General features: G+C 39.5%; 1 protein-coding gene across 3 annotated transcripts in view; it reads right to left on the minus strand.

Annotated features, from left to right (window-relative positions):
• svep1 (sushi, von Willebrand factor type A, EGF and pentraxin domain containing 1) overlaps nt 1-19,477 on the minus strand; it is a 98,047-nt gene that overhangs the window by 66,944 nt on the left and 11,626 nt on the right. For all 3 annotated transcript variants that reach the window (XM_008427984.2, XM_008427982.3, XM_008427983.3), the window contains one exon: nt 590-845. In XM_008427984.2, the coding sequence (XP_008426206.1) occupies nt 590-845 (256 nt within the window). The remainder of the gene's footprint in view (nt 1-589; nt 846-19,477) is intronic.

Here is a 19,477-nt window from a genome sequence, read left to right on the forward strand (position 1 = left end):
CGGAGTGCCGGCGGTCCAGTCTGTAATTCCGACACATTTTGCGGCATCTGAAAAATTCCAACAGTTTCTGAAAGGGGAGACGTTGCGCTTTCCAGCCAATCTCTCGTAATTACGGTAGTTTCACCCCCACCGTAGCAGGGAGTGAAATTAATCCAAGGACCAATCTTTTAATAGATGATAAATTGTGAAAATAACTTCCTAGATATTGAAAGTTCCAGTTGCTGCGGGTAAATGGGCAAATACATTTACTGTCAGGACATTTAAAGAACTGTGCACAATTAAAATAAGCAAAAAATATCCTGGCAAAGATTTTAGGGTTAAAAAGGTGGCCTGGTTTTATTAATAAGACATTATCTCAAAAGGACCAAGTACTCAAGGAGGTCATTTTGAGGCAACCTCATCTCCCTCTTACATCGGTTAGACCAAGAAGTGTCTGGTCTTTGGAAAAAAAGATGTTGCAGTGAAAGAGAAAATGTAAGATTTGATTATTCAGGTTTAAAATTTTTTTTCCTTAACGCCAGAAATGTAAGCCAGAAGGTTTTGTCTTTACTACTTGAAACTCCCAAGATTCTGCATCACTCCTCCTTACCTTCATGCAGAGCCCGGCGAGCAAGCGCCTCAAACTCGGCGAAGTTGTGCACCAAGTAGCAGTGCTGGTCCTTGGGTTGGGAGGCCATGTCGTGCAGCTCCCTGATGTTTCCCTGCCAGATGCCCAGCGTGAAGATCTCAACGCCTCGCTCTCTTAGCGCGGCCGCCACTGGCCGAGGGTCGCCCCCGTTGGAGTAGCCATCAGTGATGAGGAAGATCGCCTTGGTGGCGTTCCCGCGGGAGTTACGGAGAATTTGCTGTTAAGAGAAGAAGACATTTACAGTTATTATGCATCCAACTTTTTAATAGCGCAACAAGTGTCTTGCACACTTTATTTCACTCTACGCAAGAATCCAGAACACCTTTCAGATCTTTTAATGATCTCCTTCAAATGTTTCAAAAACGTACACAGCATTGCACTTGCACTGGAGACATTGTCCAAATTGATGTTTACGTTAATGTAGTCTTTGCCGTCACTGCATATGTCACAGGTCTGACTGTTCAGACACACATCCCGCACACTGCTGCCAACGTCGCCCCGACTTTAGTGACCTGACTAAATCGGATACAAAAGAACGTCACACGAGACCACTAACAACAGCCCATACTTCTATGGTTCCAAAAAACCCTACATCAGCATCGCAGCCAGCAAGGGAAGGATGGGAAGAGGGAGCAGAAAAATGGGAGCGAGAGCTCTACCATTGTAATTATTTCTCCAACAGACTGTGCAGCTGCTGGCCAGTGGTCTGAAACCACTGGCGAACACCGAGTTTGCAGGCCAGGCTCTTGCGCACGCACCCAGACACCAGCTACAGTTCTCAAGCTAACTTTAGCCAGGGTTTACGATCCACCACATACAATTAGAAAAAAAACATTAGTCGGAGCAACATATCTTTATTTTCTCTGAAGAATAAAGAAACAACACGACTTTCTGCCAGCGTTACTCGAGAGAGAGCGAGCGTGGGGGTTTTTAAGTGACGTCGAGATGTGTAGAGAAAACCCGGGGAATAATGGATGACAAAATATGAAAAGCAAAAGCAGCCAAGGCAAAGCCGGAACCACAGCGATCCACCTACAGACTTACTTAAACATAATCAAACACGAAGGACCTTTTGTTCTCCATTCAAGAAGGGGACAACAGCTCTAGATGACGGAGGATTACAGCTGAAGAGAGCAAAGACGTGCAAGGGTGTGACCACAGTCAGAACGAAACGGGAGACAAGGCAGAGAAAGGTTCTGGACTTTATTGTCTAACTGGCTGCACTTGCTGCAGCTTTGGCAGGAGTAGTATAATTAAAGAGCTTGTGAAGAAAAAAGGAGGATGGAAAAAGAACGGACAAAAACAGGGAAAGCTCCAGGTCGTCTGCTGTTCTGGTTGTCAGTCTGGAGATGCTGACTACACCCAACATGAAAAGCCTCTACTGTCTTTGCTCCGCTCTGACTAACAGCATCTGTTGTAATTTTTTTTCTGTACAAGCAGTACAGAAAGCACCGTTCATTCATGAATGAACGGTGCTTTAAATGAGCCTCTTCTTTCACCTTAGAAACCATTCAAAATGGAGGAAGTCCACCGAGATCCTGGAGTCTCAAACAAAGAATGGCACCCAGTCTTTCTATTTTCTCTGCAGCAAACTCGAGTCGCCAACCCAACACATCAAGAAACCCAAAGAAACCTTTAAGCAAGAGAGAGCTTGTTATTTGTGCCTCCTTTTTTTAATACCCCCTCAAAAACAATAAAAGCTGTTTTGAATTTGTAAACATGTTTGGCTACTATTTTATTGCTCACCATCTTGGCATTGGGTCACAGTGGTTTGTGAGCTAGCCTTGAGTCAGTGGCTGCTGTGAGAGACCGTGGAGACGATACCGAGTGGAGCGTGCCCACTAATAATAGCCTCCCGAACAGCCGTGGCATATTTCAGGTCAGAGTATTAACATAAAGGTGGCCACAGATGCCAGTGTGTGGGAACACGCTGCACTTCTCAGAAACACTCAGGGCGCACCTTATCATTCACGGCACAAAAAGACAGAGCGGAAAATCACATATGCTGCAAACGGCGAAGGTTGATAAGAGAAACACATTTTGCAAGTATTGCGGCGCACAAGGTTCTGTAACAGAGGAAAAGAAAAATCTTGATTTGAAGGTCCGTTTGCTGAGAAGTGAATGAACAACTGTAAAATACAAGCCTCAAGGTTTTGGCCATCAAAGCGTCAAGTTGAAACGAAAAGGGATCCATCGTAATGTTTATTTTTTAACCCATTTATTCTTGATAAACACTGCATTTTTAAATAAAAATGATATAGTGCCTGGATTTTACACATTTTGTCACATTACAACTACTTCGATGTATTTTACTGGGATTTTGGTTGATAGGTCAACACTATGTTGTGTCTACTAGAACCAGTAGTTCTCTTTAAATATCATCAGGACAGTAAACAGAGTCCAGAACTTTAATCTCAAGCTCTTTTACAGTCTAGACAACATGTACGTGATACAAGTTAAAGAAAGTGACTTATCTTGAACTTTGTGGGAATTTGACATTTCCTGAAAGGCTTTTACGTCGACAGTTTGGGTTTAAAGATGACATAATCAGTGACGGCACAGTTCGGGTCCAAGTGGCTTGGGTCCAGCGACGTCTATCAAGGAAGTAACGACAGCACAGGGACCGGCCGGCCAGGAGGAAACACTGGTAACCGGATTCTCCTCTGTTCCAAAACGCCCTCACACTCTGGCAGGAAGCACCCGAGAGATGAGCCGACCATATGTCGAGGCAGGGACTTCTCCATTATGCTGCACGGGAAAACTTACACCGTCTGCATTGAGCACGGAAATGCATTCAAACTCGTACGGTCAGCAATGAAAATACCTGCTGAGAATGTCATCTACATTTGGTGGAGGTTTCCTTGCTTTATCAGAAATTAATTTTTTTCCCCTCCAGATGTTTTTACAGACTGCAAAGTTTCAGTTTTATCTTTTGGTGTCATTTGCTGTAAAAGCAAGTTAAAGACTCGAGTTAAAGCAAGAATCTCTGAAATCATGTGCTGCCACTCTTCTCACACTTAAACTAACAAAAACACCCAAACCATTCCAGAATCAAAAACAAAAAGCAAGATTATAAAACACCCAACACAGGACTGAAGGAGCCTAATCAAAAGCAGAATTTTGCCAGGATCAGGATTGATGCTAATGACACTCAAGTGGATATCTGGGATCTCTTCAGCCTCTGCTGGTATGCAGCTTGTTTTCTGCTTGGCTGTGCGTCAGAATAATTATTGTGTCGTGGTCTAAAAAGTCCCTCTGTTCAGCAACCGCAGAAAGAAAACTGAAATTCCATTTGAATGGGAGTTTCCGTAATATTTTTCACAAGATGTAAATCAAAGATGTCAATACGAGTCCAAATATCATCCAGCGGCATCGCCACAGGCCAAATCCATCACGATGATATTCATATGTATGACGAGCAGATAAAGGAAATCCATGATATGTAAAAACATATATAGTTTGTGAAGAAGCCCAACACACAGATCAGTTAAATCCTTACTGGCTTTATTACCCCGGTTTCTTAAAAGAACTGGTACAAACTTCGGGAAGCAGGTTTTATAGAGGCCCGAGCTGCAGAAGATCTGGATAAATATTTGACTCAAAACATTGAATTATTGATTTAATGTGTTGTGAGGAGGATGCTCAGCGTTGTCCATAAAGGTTTTCATTTTTATGAAGTATTGGTCTTTCCACAATGAGCTCAAGAAATTCCTCAACAGTCCCCAGACTGTCTAGATGTAGTTATTCCATAACCCAAAAATCACAGTGAAAACACATTTTAGATGGAGAAACAAAGAGGAAAACAACCAGAAAATCTGACTGGCATACACCACTATTTACTTTACTTTCATTATTAGACTATTACCGATTCAGAACTTTTTTCATATTGCATTATCTCTAGTAATACCCACCTTAAACTTTAAATAAATAGAAGAACTGATGATCAATTGCAGAACCAATGTTGGTCTGATTAGAAGTAGGCGTCTGATTGTATTTGGCAAAAGAAATTATAAAAGTTTTGACACCTTGAGGAGCTGCTGATGGCGGAACGGAGCTAATCAAAGGCTTCTGCATGCAGAGAGCCATCCTGGATCCAGACCAGACATCGGCACCATGCTGCGGTCCTCCCATCAGCTGCTCCTCTGGCTTTGATCACGGCTCATTGACTATTCATTTATTATAACACACCAGAAAACCAGAATCCAGAAATGGAACAGTAAAAAATCTAGCCAGTGATGTGAAATAAAAACTTATTTTAGACGCTGGTTAAAAAGTAAAAAATCACAATCAAGTGCTTTTCTCGTCTTCTTTCCCGTTTCTAACTGAGGAAAACTACAGTTTTAAACACAATGCATGTTTAGCCTTAAAACTTTACTTACAGGGTCTCCATGGAGAAAAAAGTCAAATGAGGGTTAATCCGTTTGGAAAGTTTTCTTCCCGTGAGTCGGAAGTTAGACGGCTTGTTTGGACAGGCTATCTGCTCTTGGCTTGGGTGGCAAGAAAAACAAAAATCCTGCTGGGGCCCAACAGAACAACATACATGCACACAGCTACAGACGCAACACCAGACATTATTCAGCAACAATTTAGGATAATTCAAGATAGTCAAGGCCATTTTCAATTAATTTAGATTTTTCCCCAACTACCCCCACAGCACTTACGTTAAGTGCTGTAAAGTCTGAGACATTTTGAATTTTGCACTTTTTTTCCTAGATCAGCTGCTGTAAGTTTCCCTTTCAGCTGTAGTTCCATTTGTTCCATGCAACACCATCTCGGTTTCACTCCGTCAGGTTCAGAAAACTTTCCATGCTTAAGTTTTCCTCAGTATGGAGCCATGAGGCACCGACACTTTCAGGGTTTCCACTCTCAGCAGGCCACCCAGATGGGGATAGTTTATGTCTTTAAAATAAACCTGCAAATTAGAACCGACTGATTTTCAACTTTTTAACATGTTGGGTAATAAGGTAGCAAAAATACTATGTAATACCGTATTTTCCACACTATAAGGCGCACCTAAAAACCTTCAATTTCCTCAAAAGCAGACTGCGCCTTATAATCCTGTGTGCCTTGTATATGGACCAATACTGAGCCACAACAGGTCTAGCAACTACGGTAAGCAACCGCCGACTTTATTTTGCCCGTAGAAGAAGAAGTGACCGGTCCATGCTGGGATAGGTGTCAGAATTCTGGTTTGTTAATAAAGTTTGACTGACCTATCTACCTAGGGACCTGATAATCAGGTCGTCTGCAGGTCATTTAGCACCACCTTCTCCACGAACATGCTGTGCGCGAACGGAGAAGGGTGACCATCGTCCGGCCACGCCCCGGCCCAGTCGTGAAAGGCTCTCCTCGCCGACCGAGGAGGGGGTGGGGCCATAGACATATATTATGTCTATGGGTGGGGCGGGGAAGAGACAGAGACAGAGACTGCGACGGCAGCGTGTCGGTTGGTCTGTGTTACCCAGAAAGCAGTTGGGCACAATATCCCAACACCAACACCGTGAGTGACACAATGACTGGGGCAGCCTACTATATAATGTACTCGGGGACCACTTCTTAATTATTACGCATCCACATTTGTACGGGACGGGTGGCAACCCTAACTGTAACGTGTTTTCTATGCGCCTTATATATGAAAAAAGTTTTAAAATAGGCCATTCATTGAAGGTGCACCTTATAATCTGGTGCGCCTTATAGTGCGGAAAATACGGTAGTTTTAATACATGCAGCTTTTTGCATTATTAGAGGCTGTCACAGTTTGTAAACCAGGAAATGTCATAAGTCATAAAATCCACACAGACATGTGCTTTGTTTTTTAATTTGGTACGACGTGTTTAGGAGGGTGGCTTGCTGTAATGCATACAGAGTTTGACATTAGCAAAAAAATAAAATTGGCTCATCTGTGATTTATTTGTGTGCAGCGGAAATAAAGCCAAGTTGGCTGTTTGCCTGTTACTGAGTAGCTGTGAAGATAAACAGAGTCATTTACCTAATGGCTTCTGTTTAATTACAGAGAAACTACACTACACTGTTTCTGCGCTCCATTTGTCTCACTGCAGATGGTTTTGCTCTTACTGCTTTTGTTTTTAAAGATAATAAAAAAAAAAAAAAGTTAAGGTTAGAAATACCTGACTCACAGTTTGCAGCTATGGGAGGGAAATATAAAATGAACTGAATCTCAGGAAAACAGAAAACTTTTCACCACTTTGCAGGCGGAGGCTGCTTCTCTCTTTTCTTACCAATTCTCAAAAACAATCCAGAGGTTTGAACTCAAGATGCTGTCAGTATTTCTGTGTTTTGAACAACAGTTTTTCTGCCTGAAGCATTCCTTTACCACTGTGGTGAACTGCCAGCAGACGGCGTGGTGCATTTAATTCCCTGGGTAGGGTGCTGATAGGTTAGGTCTCCAAGCTACTGCTCATTTATTTATCGCATCTGAATCTTCCACATTGTTTAAATCACTATACAAATTTTTACCTTGCAACTCACATCCAAACAGGAGACATTTATAATCAACGGCTTCCTCTTGCGTTATGAAATGAATCCAAGTGTCGATATTTCATCATCCTTCACCATCTATTCTTTGTTTTTTTCCCCTTTATTTTGAAAAAAAAAAAAAAAAAGAATATAGCAGAGTGACGAGGCTGAATAAAATTAAAAAGAAAAAGTTGTAAACATTATGAATTGCCTTTTAAAAAAAGAGGAGATTTTGAGTGGAAAAGTCTCATGGCTGCACCTCTATTAAACAAGAGGCATTGGGTGATGATCACAAAGTTTATTTCTTTGTTAGCTATTAAAACATATGGACGTTAAACCATCTCAACTCAGTTGCTATGGTAATAACCATCGATTTTGGTCTGGTTTATCCTATTCCTCTGGATCACAGACGGTACTCAAATCCAATAGTCAAAGCACATTTAGCAGTGAAAATGTTCCCACAGTTAAGATTTTACAATCATTTTACAAATGGCTTTTTTGTATGTTTATTTTTGCCATATAAGATTTAAATCTTTTTTTGCAATGGAAGATGGCTTGATTTCTGATCCTAATGTAGCCATGTAGCTCCCAAGTTTTGTTCTGTTTTTATAATCAGTGCAGACAACAGCATCCATTTTGCTCCATAGTACCTAAATATTGACATTTTGTGTCTGACTGGCAGCTGTTAAGTTCTGCAGACTTCGTCTTTACACCATCTGAGCTTCGAGACACTGAACAGACCTGAAATGTTCAGGGCACACACTCACGATCATATAAATATGCATATTTGTATTTCTCCTTTTGCACATCAATCAAAACGCTTATGGCTACTTATTGCAAAACCACAAAACATTTTCGACATTACATAAGCAACACAACATAGATAACTGTCAACTTGTCTGGGGTGTGTTTGCTAAATTTGGGGCAATTTCCTTTAATGCTTTACTTTTTCCAGGAACAGTTTTCCCTACTAACTTTTTGTGCAACTACCGAGTTGCCTCATGATACCCAATAATTTAAAGGTTTTCATTAAGGTTTACTGGTACATTACAAATTTGTGAAGAAGAGAGAGAGAGAGAAAAAAAGAGATACACAAATGACAAGTGTGACAAAGTAGAGTTGAGTTAGAGAGTGTGGACAATCGGTCAATTACCAGACAAAATGGCTGGAAAACTGTGTACGTTACCTTGACAGGTTCTGCCACAACACCATTTATCAAACTCAACTCAACAAGAAGCGGCAAGAGAGAAAGAAAGATGCCAAGAAAAGGAGGGAAGCTAATTTTCCCGTGACGCCAAAAGTAAAGGCTATCTTAGCTGGCTCATTTCATAATTCTCGGGTTTTACAGCCTCAGTCTGGTGTGTGTGTGGGGAAAAAAAAGACAAGAAAAAACATTTTCAGCATTGAAGCCTGTGCCATTGCCATGTGAAAGAGGTTGGGCACATTTATTTGGTCAGGAAGACTTGTTGGTCCGTCTCGTGTTTCTTTGGTTTTTATATGCTTGATTTATTTCGTGTGCTTGATAGATTTAATATTATTATCAGATGCAGGCGTTGAGCAAATATGGAAATATTTACCATCAGGCTGCACATCTGCTTGTGTTTTTGATGAGATCTGACATGGATCCTAATCCATAAAAAAGTTGCAAAAGAAGTTTAGGAGAAGCTTCATCACATGAAGTCATTCTCCTCTTCAAACAAGTGAGAAACTTTGGTGACTACTTGTATAGCAAGACCCATCAGGCAAAAGGAAAGATTTGGTCTGCAGCATTAGCTAACTCACCTGAACACCATGTGAAGATGCAAAAATACAGTTCAGGCCTTTAACAGTTCCTCTGATAAGGTTATTAGCTCAAACCGAAGCTACAAGTTTAATTTACTGACTGAGACAAACTCCACAACCAGAACAATGGAGGCATTTTCAGTGCAAATGCTGGATCTTTGGGTCACATCGTCTCAACCTAATTTAGTCAACATGAACCCAAACAGGTCTTTTTACGTGGCTAAGAGGTAAGTTTTAGTTTTAGATCAGATAGATGCTACAATCGGGCAATTCTCAGATGCATTCCTTGTCCAGTAGTTCTCCAAGACTGGACTTTATGGGCCACCTTTTCAAATAGATATTTGTTATTTATGTAAAAATGACAAGTTTACAATCATCAGTACTACTTAAAATACAAAATGACCAACTTTCCTTTGCTTCTCGATGTTTTTGCTGATCATAGGGTAACATCAGACTTTAGAGGTTCCATATTTACCATTTATTTATTTCCACCATTCAGCATGAATGCATTTAATAAACTTCCATAATCTGGTTTGGTCGTGATGATGATCATTTTCCCTCTAAGTTGGTAGTTTTAGGTTGTTCTCTTAAGGTTGATGGACGTGGACTTGCTGTTTAGAGGTGACATTCACGGTTTTATATTCCAGATCGCGATGGGTTATGTAATATTTGCAACAAAGCATTCATTACCTCACTGCTCAAGCACACAGCAGCGGCCACACCATCTCCAAGGCTCAATTCAGAGTTTGAAATAAACAATGGCAACAGTGTGATGAAGCATGATCCCAGCTCCAGACTGGGGTGCTGAAAGCGCTTATGAAAATGAGTGATTGGCTACTCCAACTTGGCATAAAATGTCCATGAAACTTTCACTGCAAACGTGCATCAACAGGAAAATGCTCTGATTATTGCGCGGGCTGCATCCTCGTCTTTCCTACATTTTCCTTCTCTCCTGTCAGGTTTGTTGGTCTTGGCATGGCTGTAGGTAAAACTTTCTTTCTAACAGAAAAAAATAAGACATTAGCGATTGCAGCATGTATTCAAGAAAAGGCTCAACTCATCGACTCTCTTGTTACCATGTTAGTAGACCAATTACACTAAACTTCACAACATTACAACAGAGCACAACCTAATGAGGTCCGGTAAGGGGGCAAAAATTATTTTAGTGACCTCAACAAGAACAAAAAGCAAAAAAAAAGAAAAAAGAAGATAAATTAAATTATATATATAGATGGCTGCCCGTGAAACATTGCATTTAGTGGTTAGTGAATGGAGTCTGATTAAAGTATGCCAAAAGCTGGAGGATAAGTCTTTTATTGCCTCCTCACAGTGTTTCGTGTTTCATAATGAGCCAACTTAAGCCAAGGCTAAAGCATACTTTGTCTCTGCATTTGGAAAACTATCTGGAACAAGACGCTACATTTGGAAACACAATTACTGGTCTCTGAACTTGAAATCTTACACAATCAGACGTGAGGAATGCTAAAAACTTCACATAAAAAGGCTTAAAATTAACACAAAGCAGAACAACAAACATGCCCGGCGTTGAGTCTGCCCGGGTTCATACAGGCGCAGCGGTAATCTGCTTTCAGTCGTTTGCACAAACTGAGACAGACAAACAAGAACACACACTCACTCACCAAAGAAAACAACCCAGTGGAATCTGGCACTCTCGATCTCCAACCTCAACATAGAAAGTGGTTTACTAATAGACCTGCACGCCTTAGCTCATAAAAACGTGTTATTTAGTTTGCCACTGCTGGCACTTTGAAATACTTTTGGTTTCTTCACATGCCAATCTCTGACGCTTTTGGTAAATTTCAATTTCAAGCTGCCAAAATAAATCCACGTGTTTAAGGGATTTGTGAGATTTGCGTCTTTAATCTCAATGCTGTTAATGCAGGGAGGCGTAACGGGGTAAAAAGGTTGAAGGCGGCAACAGCATGAAAAGAAAGAAAGAAAATCCTTCGCTACAATAAACAAGTATCGTCACCCATCCTACAAGAAGTACTTTCATTATAATCATTAACCTTTCATAAAATAATCAGCTTGTTCTCAGATCAGTATAAAGGATTAATTTATTCACAGACTTCATATTTTTTTTGAGATATGTTGACTATTTGTGTAGTATGTCAAAAGTATTCAAGAGAAAATATTTTGGAAGCTGAAATATCGAGGTTTGACGCACAGATGATGTTTGAAAAGCCAATCTAGGAGTGATGATTACTTTCCTTGGCTCTGATTAGCTGTAACTGCAAGGGCGCAGTTAGGAAGGATTTAAATATTAGCTTCTGTGGAAATGCTAAGATGGTTTCCATTGTGTGCATTAATGAATATAAATGTATATTTGGTGTTTGAATTAATAAAAATAAGGAGAGGATCTCAGGAATTTAAACACTGAACTCTGTCGTTCCATCAGAACTGTACCGAGACGGGTCGACTTCAACCCACTCAGTCCACTTCAACATTATGTTCGAGTCTTTTACTAACTTGGTTCTTTTTGTAATCTCACCTATTACTGGATAACAGTGAGACAAACATGGACTGTATTTTTTTTTACCATCAAACACCACATGCTCGAATATCATCTACGCCTTTTTTTAATTTGCTAAAATCCTGCCTTTGTCTTTAGGGATTTTGAAAAGTTGGTGCATCTGTTTGGGACCAAAAAGAAGGACAAAATTAAAGAAAGTTACTTTTTAATGTGAAAAATCTGAAAATGTATCTAATTTATGTTCATACAACCGATGACTTAAAAGCTGAAATCCACACCGTCTCTCTTGAAGGTCAGATTTTATTTACTGGACTCCCTTTCAGCTACAGATTTATTTTCACAACGAACAAAATAAAGAAGGTGCAATGATATATTCAGAATACTTTTGTGGAAACGTTTATTTATACTTCCGTCTGTTGGCTTACAGAGCCAGGAAAACTGAGGGTCTCATGTTGCAAAGTTGAAAATGGAAATAGTGGTTCATTAAACAGGAAACAAAAGAAAAACAGAAAAAGAACTATCAATTAGTTATAGATCCATATTTTATGGTATATTAATAGATTCTATAAATTCCTCTAACTGGAAGAGAGGAAAGGGAAATATGTGATTTAGAGCCACTTTTATGTCTTTATTGGAGAAGAAAACACCATTTTGCGCAATTTACTTGCTCAGAGATATACACAAATACCCCTCGACTTTATTCACCTCCTTATCGTTCGCTCCGATCGCTGGATTTGGCCGGGGCAAACTCCAGCTTCTGACCACAGAAGCCTTTGCCCTGAGGCCAAGCAGGATACTGCAGCATCCAAAACCACCACATGCTACATACACTGACGTCTGCTGAAAAAATGCTGGGGCATAACTTTGAGGCAGGAAAATGAACTGTGACACTAGAGAAAGGAAAGAAATACTAAAACAGAAATGAAATATGGAGGGGGATTTAGTTTTTAGAGCGCTTGAAGTTTTCCACATTCTGTTATCTTTAAGAGCAATTGTAAAGTGGATTCAAATGTTTCCTTCCAGTCATTAGGCTACATTATAGTCTTCCACTGGTGTAAAGTAAACCGTTCTCCAAGAAAAAAATTAATGAGAAAATAATTTCCTATTTACAAACTCGTTTGTGATCTTTATTATAAGTCCAGCACTTCATCTGCAAGACTTCAAAGCCAAGCATCATAAAGTCCAACTGCATCTATTTTGAGTTAATTGGACATAATTAGGAGGGCACACAGCTGTAGGCATGTGCCGTGTATTTAAAGTCCAAAAAAACTCCCTGCAGCTCTAAAAGATAGAGATAATGTAAAGGCAAAAAAAAAGAAATCAAAGTCACAATAACGCTTTATGGAGGCCAAAAGCACTCCAGCCTTCGTCATTCTAACATGCCAGAGGTTAAGATTCATCGTCAGATCTGTTGATTTAGCTGCCAAACTTCTTCGTGGTGTTGAGAATCTCAACCTGCGTGCATCCTGCTACATGTTTTACAGCCAGAACCTGGAACAGAGAGCAAGCGGCTGTGCACTGTTACTAGTCTTCCAACCTGGACAAACTTTATCATTTCTGCCTGAAACAAGAAGGCTGATCCAAACACAAGGTGTGCTGAGCTTGTAGAGTAATTTCAAAGAGTAAGTTGGTGTTGCCAAAGGTGTTTAAATTCATTGTTAGGGTGAATAGAGCCCCCCAGATTTCTCATGCAAAATAAATCTCTACTTTGGCTTTGCTTTATTATTACACAGAGGCGCAATAAAAGAGAAAGGTGATTTGAAAGCTGCAGAATCTCATTTAAAAAGGTCTTTACGAGGATTCAAAGATCCTCAAATGTTCTAAAAACTAAATCCCCCTCCAGAGGAAGGATCTTTGCGACACGCTCAGTCCTTCATGAGCCTCTCTGCACCTCAGCAATCTGCAGATAAATCCACTGTTTGTCCGCTGACCAAATCGCTGCTCTGCCTGAACATCTGTCAGCCCTTTTTCCACAGATAAATGAGGAACAACCAAGATTATCAACACTAATTTCACAGCTACCTGAAAAAACATTAGTTAAAGCAAAATGTCTGCAAAAATAAAGTTATACAACAAGAATACAGGAAGTACATAGAACAAATAAGCATTAAAAGATGGCTACACTTTGTGTTTTTTGTTGGAATTTGGTTTGACCTCAGTTTTATCTTCAAATTCAGATTCTCATTCAGAAGTCACATCAAATATGCACTAAAAAATGAAGTTACACTGCATTGGTCCATATTAAAAGGCAGAAAATACAGCAAGTTAATTAGAATAATGACTATCTGATACAAAGGTAATCAGGAACAATGAAACTGGATTTACCATGCAGCCGATACACTAAAAGGTTAAAGGAAATCTGAAAACGGCCATTCCTTATGAACCAATTATAAACTCAGAATCGCTCAGTGAAAAACATATTTGTGGTTGAGGAACCCAGATCAGAAGGAATGGAGGGATTCTGTGCCAGAGTGATTCAGTATGAAGAAGCCAAGCAGAGCAAAACCTGAGACCGATGCATTTCTTCCTTCAGAGCCCAAAACATACAATCTCACACAGAGCACACGTTCATGTTGAGTCTACAGCGTCGATTACCATGACAGAGCCTGAGCAACTTGCCAATTTCAACCCCAGGACAAATAACAGGTATGCCCTGAGTGTTTATGTGGGTCTGTGATGGTTTTGAAACACAAATACTGACATAAATCTAGACAAAATACAGAGTGTTGCAAGAAAATTAAATTGCATCCAAAAAAAAAAATAAAAAAATCATCATCCTACAGCCTTAAAGTACTCAGCTATCTTCTTTGTAAAGATAAAATTGTCAAAGCGCTCTTCTGCTTGGTGGACATCTATAGCAGAGGTTTCTAGTATCCGCTTTCTTGCCATTGCGTGAACTCTCAACTTCCTATTTCAAGATGGATCTTTGAGAGGAACCTCTGTAGTCCACTTGAAAGGATCATCCAGACTGAGCAATGACTTTCATTAACATCCAAACTAATCAGCAATGCATATCCATCTGCATGTTGCATGCGATACTGAAGACGAGGAGGGAGTAGGGAGGAGGGAGTAGGGAGGAGGCAGACGGCATCAGTGAGATGATGTGATCCAGAGTGAGATGCCGGGAAGCGTTTCTCCAGACTGGAAACGGTGCTTTAATCACTGTCACTGTCTGACAAGAACAAAGATGCACCTTTCTGTTGCGTGCTGCAGAGCAAACTTTTTCCACTCGCGCCATCATTAATTTTGCTCCTCTTCTTCTCAGATGGACAAATTTAGATCCACAATTAAATACAAATCTGCCGCACAAATTGTGATGCATAACAGCAAGAATTCAGCAAAGAGTACAACATGAAACTAACAAAAACTGCAGCTGTGCAACTTTGTCTGGTGAATGTTTGGTAAAACAAGCGTGTTCTTCATTCAGTGAAGTTACCCGCAGTGGGTAGAGAATCCAGAAATTTTGCTCAACTAAGAGTAACAATACTTCACAAAAAATGACTCAAGTACAAGGGAAAAAGTACAATGCAGTAAAAATACTCCTAAGTATTTTTTTTCAAAAAGTTACTCAATTAAATGCAACTAGTTACTACCCAACTCTAGTGATCCTTCTCCACTGGATGCATACAAGAAACGTTCACGGGCCTCATTTAAACCGAGACACAATATTTTGTAAAATGAAACTTCATGTTTTGAGTGTAATACGTCAAAGCTGACAGGACGCTACACTTCCTGAAAGGTCTGCTGAGGATTAGGTGACAAAAAGGAGTCAGAGAAGGAGAAATGAGGTCAATTCACTGGGAGAGGATGTGGGTTTCATAACCCACTCACCAGTATTTATTTAATCCTGGTTGCAGAAATAAATAGCTGATGGATTTGGCAAAAACCTCAATGAAAACATGACTGATAACTGACCCCCACTCTGAAACGTCACATAGATGTTTTAAATGCTAGAAAACCAAAGCTTAGTTCACTACTGTTTAGCAGAAAACTAGGCACATATGTCAGTGCTTAACCCATAAAAACTGCTTTTTATTCGATAATATTCCAACGTTATATGGTCACAATATTAGTATTAAATTATTAAACCCAATTTCTCCACTCTTCTCTATTTCAGTTGTGTGTTACCTTCAGCCTATTGGTCACTGTGGTCTGAAAGGTGAAGCATTTACACCAGTGAGACTCCAATGGGCTAAATATCATATTAACATGCCAAGCGTGAGGTCCTAATACTTTGAAAAAAACAATTATTGCATTCCAGTTTGTTGTGTTATTAATTTTGAGAAAACCATCATCCTCAAGCATCTACTGTGTTCTGCAAAAGCATTTATTTACCTTTAATATGTCATGTTGCAAACACAAACCTCTATGAACTTTATTGGGCTTTTGTTGCAGACAAAACAGTGACATACAAACAAGAAATCAAAGAAAATGTATACATTTAGTTTTCAGAAACAAATATTAATGCATAGATAGTGTATTAAAAACCAAGGAACACATCAGATGGGGCAGGGATAAAGTTATGGAGGACCTTAAGGAAAGGTTTGGTTATAAAACAAGCTTTAAACATTTAATGTTCCACAGTCAGAAAATGAAAGAATATGGCAAAACCGCAAACCTACCAAGGCATTAACATCCACCTAAATCGACAAACGTGGCAAGAAAAACCTCCAAAAGGCTCATAGTAATTCTAATGATCCAAAACTTCAGTGGGATTATCTAAAGACAGGATAACTATCGGTTGTGCACTCCACTAACCTGGTTTTACAGAAGAGTAGCAAGAAGGAAAACCTACTACTCAAAGAAAACCATAACCACAAGAGAAATGTGCAACACAGAACCAACACTGAACTGTCTGGGCAATATGGACCAGCTATAAGTGAAAGGTTAAGAGCATATTAACACATTTGAATGGTCTAGTCAAAGTCCTGATCTTAAACCAACTGAAAATTTTATAGGAGTTGCCTTGCTATTCAGACATTATCCATTCGATCTGATTGATGTTGAAAGATCGTTCTGAATGGCCCAACTCGTCCTCTCTAGATGCACAAACTGTAAAGAAACACAAAGACTTACAGCTGCAAGCGTAACAAAAGATGGTCCCACAAGTATTGGGTGTTAAGTTGTCAGACTTTTGCTTACACAACTTTGCTTTGATCGCACAGAACCCTAAAAAACCAGCTGATATTTGTGCTTTTAAAGTAAAACATGTGAAAGAGGTTCAGGGCACTGTAGCTTTAACAGTCCATGACGTGACCTTTCTGACTTTCCTGCAGCTGCTGCATAAACTGTGTGTGTGAACATTTGTAGGAATAAAGAGCATGAACACACGCATCTTTGAAAGATTAAGGGGAGAATAGCCACTTGCAGAACAAACTTCTACTAATTTATTTCCTAAAAGTACTCTGGTTGTCCTAACAGGAAGTTTCTTTGATCCAGTGATTGTAAATGCATTCGGGGGACAACTAACGTCCGCTTCAAGCTGGAGTCAAGCAGCCGTACAGCTTACCACTCTGAAAACAAGACTGGGAGCAATCATCTTCAACCGCTTCCCCCTCATTTTCCAGTCTATCTTTCATCTTTGCTTTTCACGCCCTGCCGTCTTATGAAACTGTGAAGACAGATTGACATCAAGACACGGCTGGTTTAGCCAACTGTTTTCCATTGCCAAAGCCAGGTTTGACTGAAGCAAGTAGGGGTTCACTTGGCAGCTCATGATGGCGGAGGTTTCTGACAAGCAATAAGAGATGAGATCAAACTTTATGTCCTATTTTATAGTAAAAAAAAAGTTATCCAAATCAATGTTTTATAAAAAGTAACAGTTGTGATCTGCGGATATATAAGATTGTTGGCTACCAGTGGTAAAACATAGAAAATTATTAGCATTTTTGCATTACAAATACAAATATACAAAATGATTGAGAAACCCCTTCAAACGGCTAAATTCAGATGTCTCAACTAGATAACGGAAGGAACTCAGTAACTTCCAGTGTTGTTTTGTGATTAAAAAACACAATTAGAGGTACAAGGTGAAAGCTACTACAAATATTCGGAACTAATCCAAGAAGTGGTAGATCACATAAAATCACATAGTGGGGAAAGAATAAAATCACATAGTGGGGAAAGAATATGCTGAACATGCCAGTGTTCAGAAATCTCCACCTGTCTGTGAATCACACCTCTCTGTTGAGTGGGAATCCCATGAATGAGTCTGGGTTCGTGGTCTCCAATTAATGGTACTTGTGGCGATACAATTAGACCAATATAAAGTTTGTTTTGCAGGTTATATTCTGCAACATTTAGACGATCAATCCTCCGAACTAGGTTTGAACAGCTTGGTGATGGTCCACTCCAACATTCTCTAAGCAGAGTATATAAGAATGAACAACACAGATTGGTTAGTTGAACATGAACTTGACTGGCATAAACAGGGTCTTGACCTCAACCAAACTGGGAATGATTAGAGCAAAATCTGAAAGTCAGTCCAACTCATGCAGCAACAGCTCCTCACCTCACTAATGTGGAAGAATGGTGAAATACTCCAATAAACACTCTTAACATTTGTAGAGAACGTTTCCAAAAGAGTTGAAGCTGCAATAGTGGCAAAAGGTTGGATAACCAGCTTTGAAACTGTATATTGGGGTAGAGAAGGCGTCCCATTCACTGAGGCCATCTGTCCTCCAACCAGCAGACTAGAGGTTCGACTCAAGGCAAGGTAATTTTATTTACATAGCACATTTTCAGCAACAAGGTAGTTCAAACTGCTTTACATGAATTAGAAGGAAATGCAACAAAACAACAAACCAAAGGACAGAGCGAAAGAAGAAAAAAGAAAACAAAAATGTTCTGATAATCAAGATTATCAGAACAGGAATCCAGAGAAACCCTTACCAACATACCCCATATTCTTAAATATGAGGTATATTCAAGAATAAGTAGTCTGTGATTTATAAACTAGTAGGGGTTTCTCTGGATTCCTCTTCTGATGATGTTGATTTAAGGTAATGAGTAGTTTCTCTAGATAAGCTAGGAGGAGTTTCTCTGGATAATAATAAGCTAAACATTGTTATAAGTAATATAAGTGTAGGTTCTCCATGTTTGATTCTATAAAGTAGATGGTCCTAAATGTTGATCCTAAAGGTAATGAGTACTTTCTCTAGATTACTTTCTCTGGATTCTAAGTTTATTCTAATTAATTTTCTGGGTTGCAAGACAATTATAAGTACTCCATAATTTATAAGCTCAAGAACTTTGCCCAATGTTTTGTCCCCTTCGTTGTAAAAAGTGTAGCTGCAATAAAAATAAATCTCCAACGTTCAAGGACAGGAGGGCATTTCCTCTTCAGCAATCAGCAGGGTGAAAAACATGGACTTCCAATGGGTGATTTCATCAAAATACGAAGCTTTTAAATAGACAGTCGACAGCCAAACAACAAGCTACAAGTAACAGAGTTTAAGGTTGATTTGTTGGGCTTAGTTAAGACTTCGCTGGACTTTAACCAGATTCTGAAGTGGCTTCTGTTTGCATCTGGTAAGATGGCTTTTTAATAGTTTCTGCTGCAAGTCGTTCAGCCTGATCCAAAAATTGAGAATGAGGTTCTACAAGAAAACGAAATGATCATTTCTGGCATGTAGCTGCACCTCACTTGTATATTTTTCAGTAATTTTCAATCCAAATAAGACCAGCTAGTGAGTCAAGTTCAAGCAACTCAATAAATTCATCAAAAATGATGAAAATGGAAGAATATGAGAACATTAAGAACATGAGGAACCCTTTGGGGTAAATATGTGAATCAAAGATGTGCAAGTAGACATTTATTTCAGGTGATATAAATAGAAGGCCTACTTTTAGGTCTCATGTATTTGTAAATGATAAACTTGTGAAAAGAAAGATAAAGTGACTTAAGACTGTGATTATTTAGCAACAGTATTGTGAATGACATTTTGAGAGACTGGATCTCTGTGCAAAGCTTTAAGTTATTATCCAGATGTCCAGAAATGTGAAAGAGGAAACTATCAAACTCTTTCCACTTTAACCTTTCAGGAGTGCAAACAGCTATAGAATAAGACTGACCGATATTTCTCAAAGAATATTAA

Source organism: Poecilia reticulata, chromosome 18 (assembly GCF_904066995.2).
Source record: "Poecilia reticulata chromosome 18, P_reticulata-male-v2, whole genome shotgun sequence".
NCBI lineage: Eukaryota > Metazoa > Chordata > Actinopteri > Cyprinodontiformes > Poeciliidae > Poecilia > Poecilia reticulata.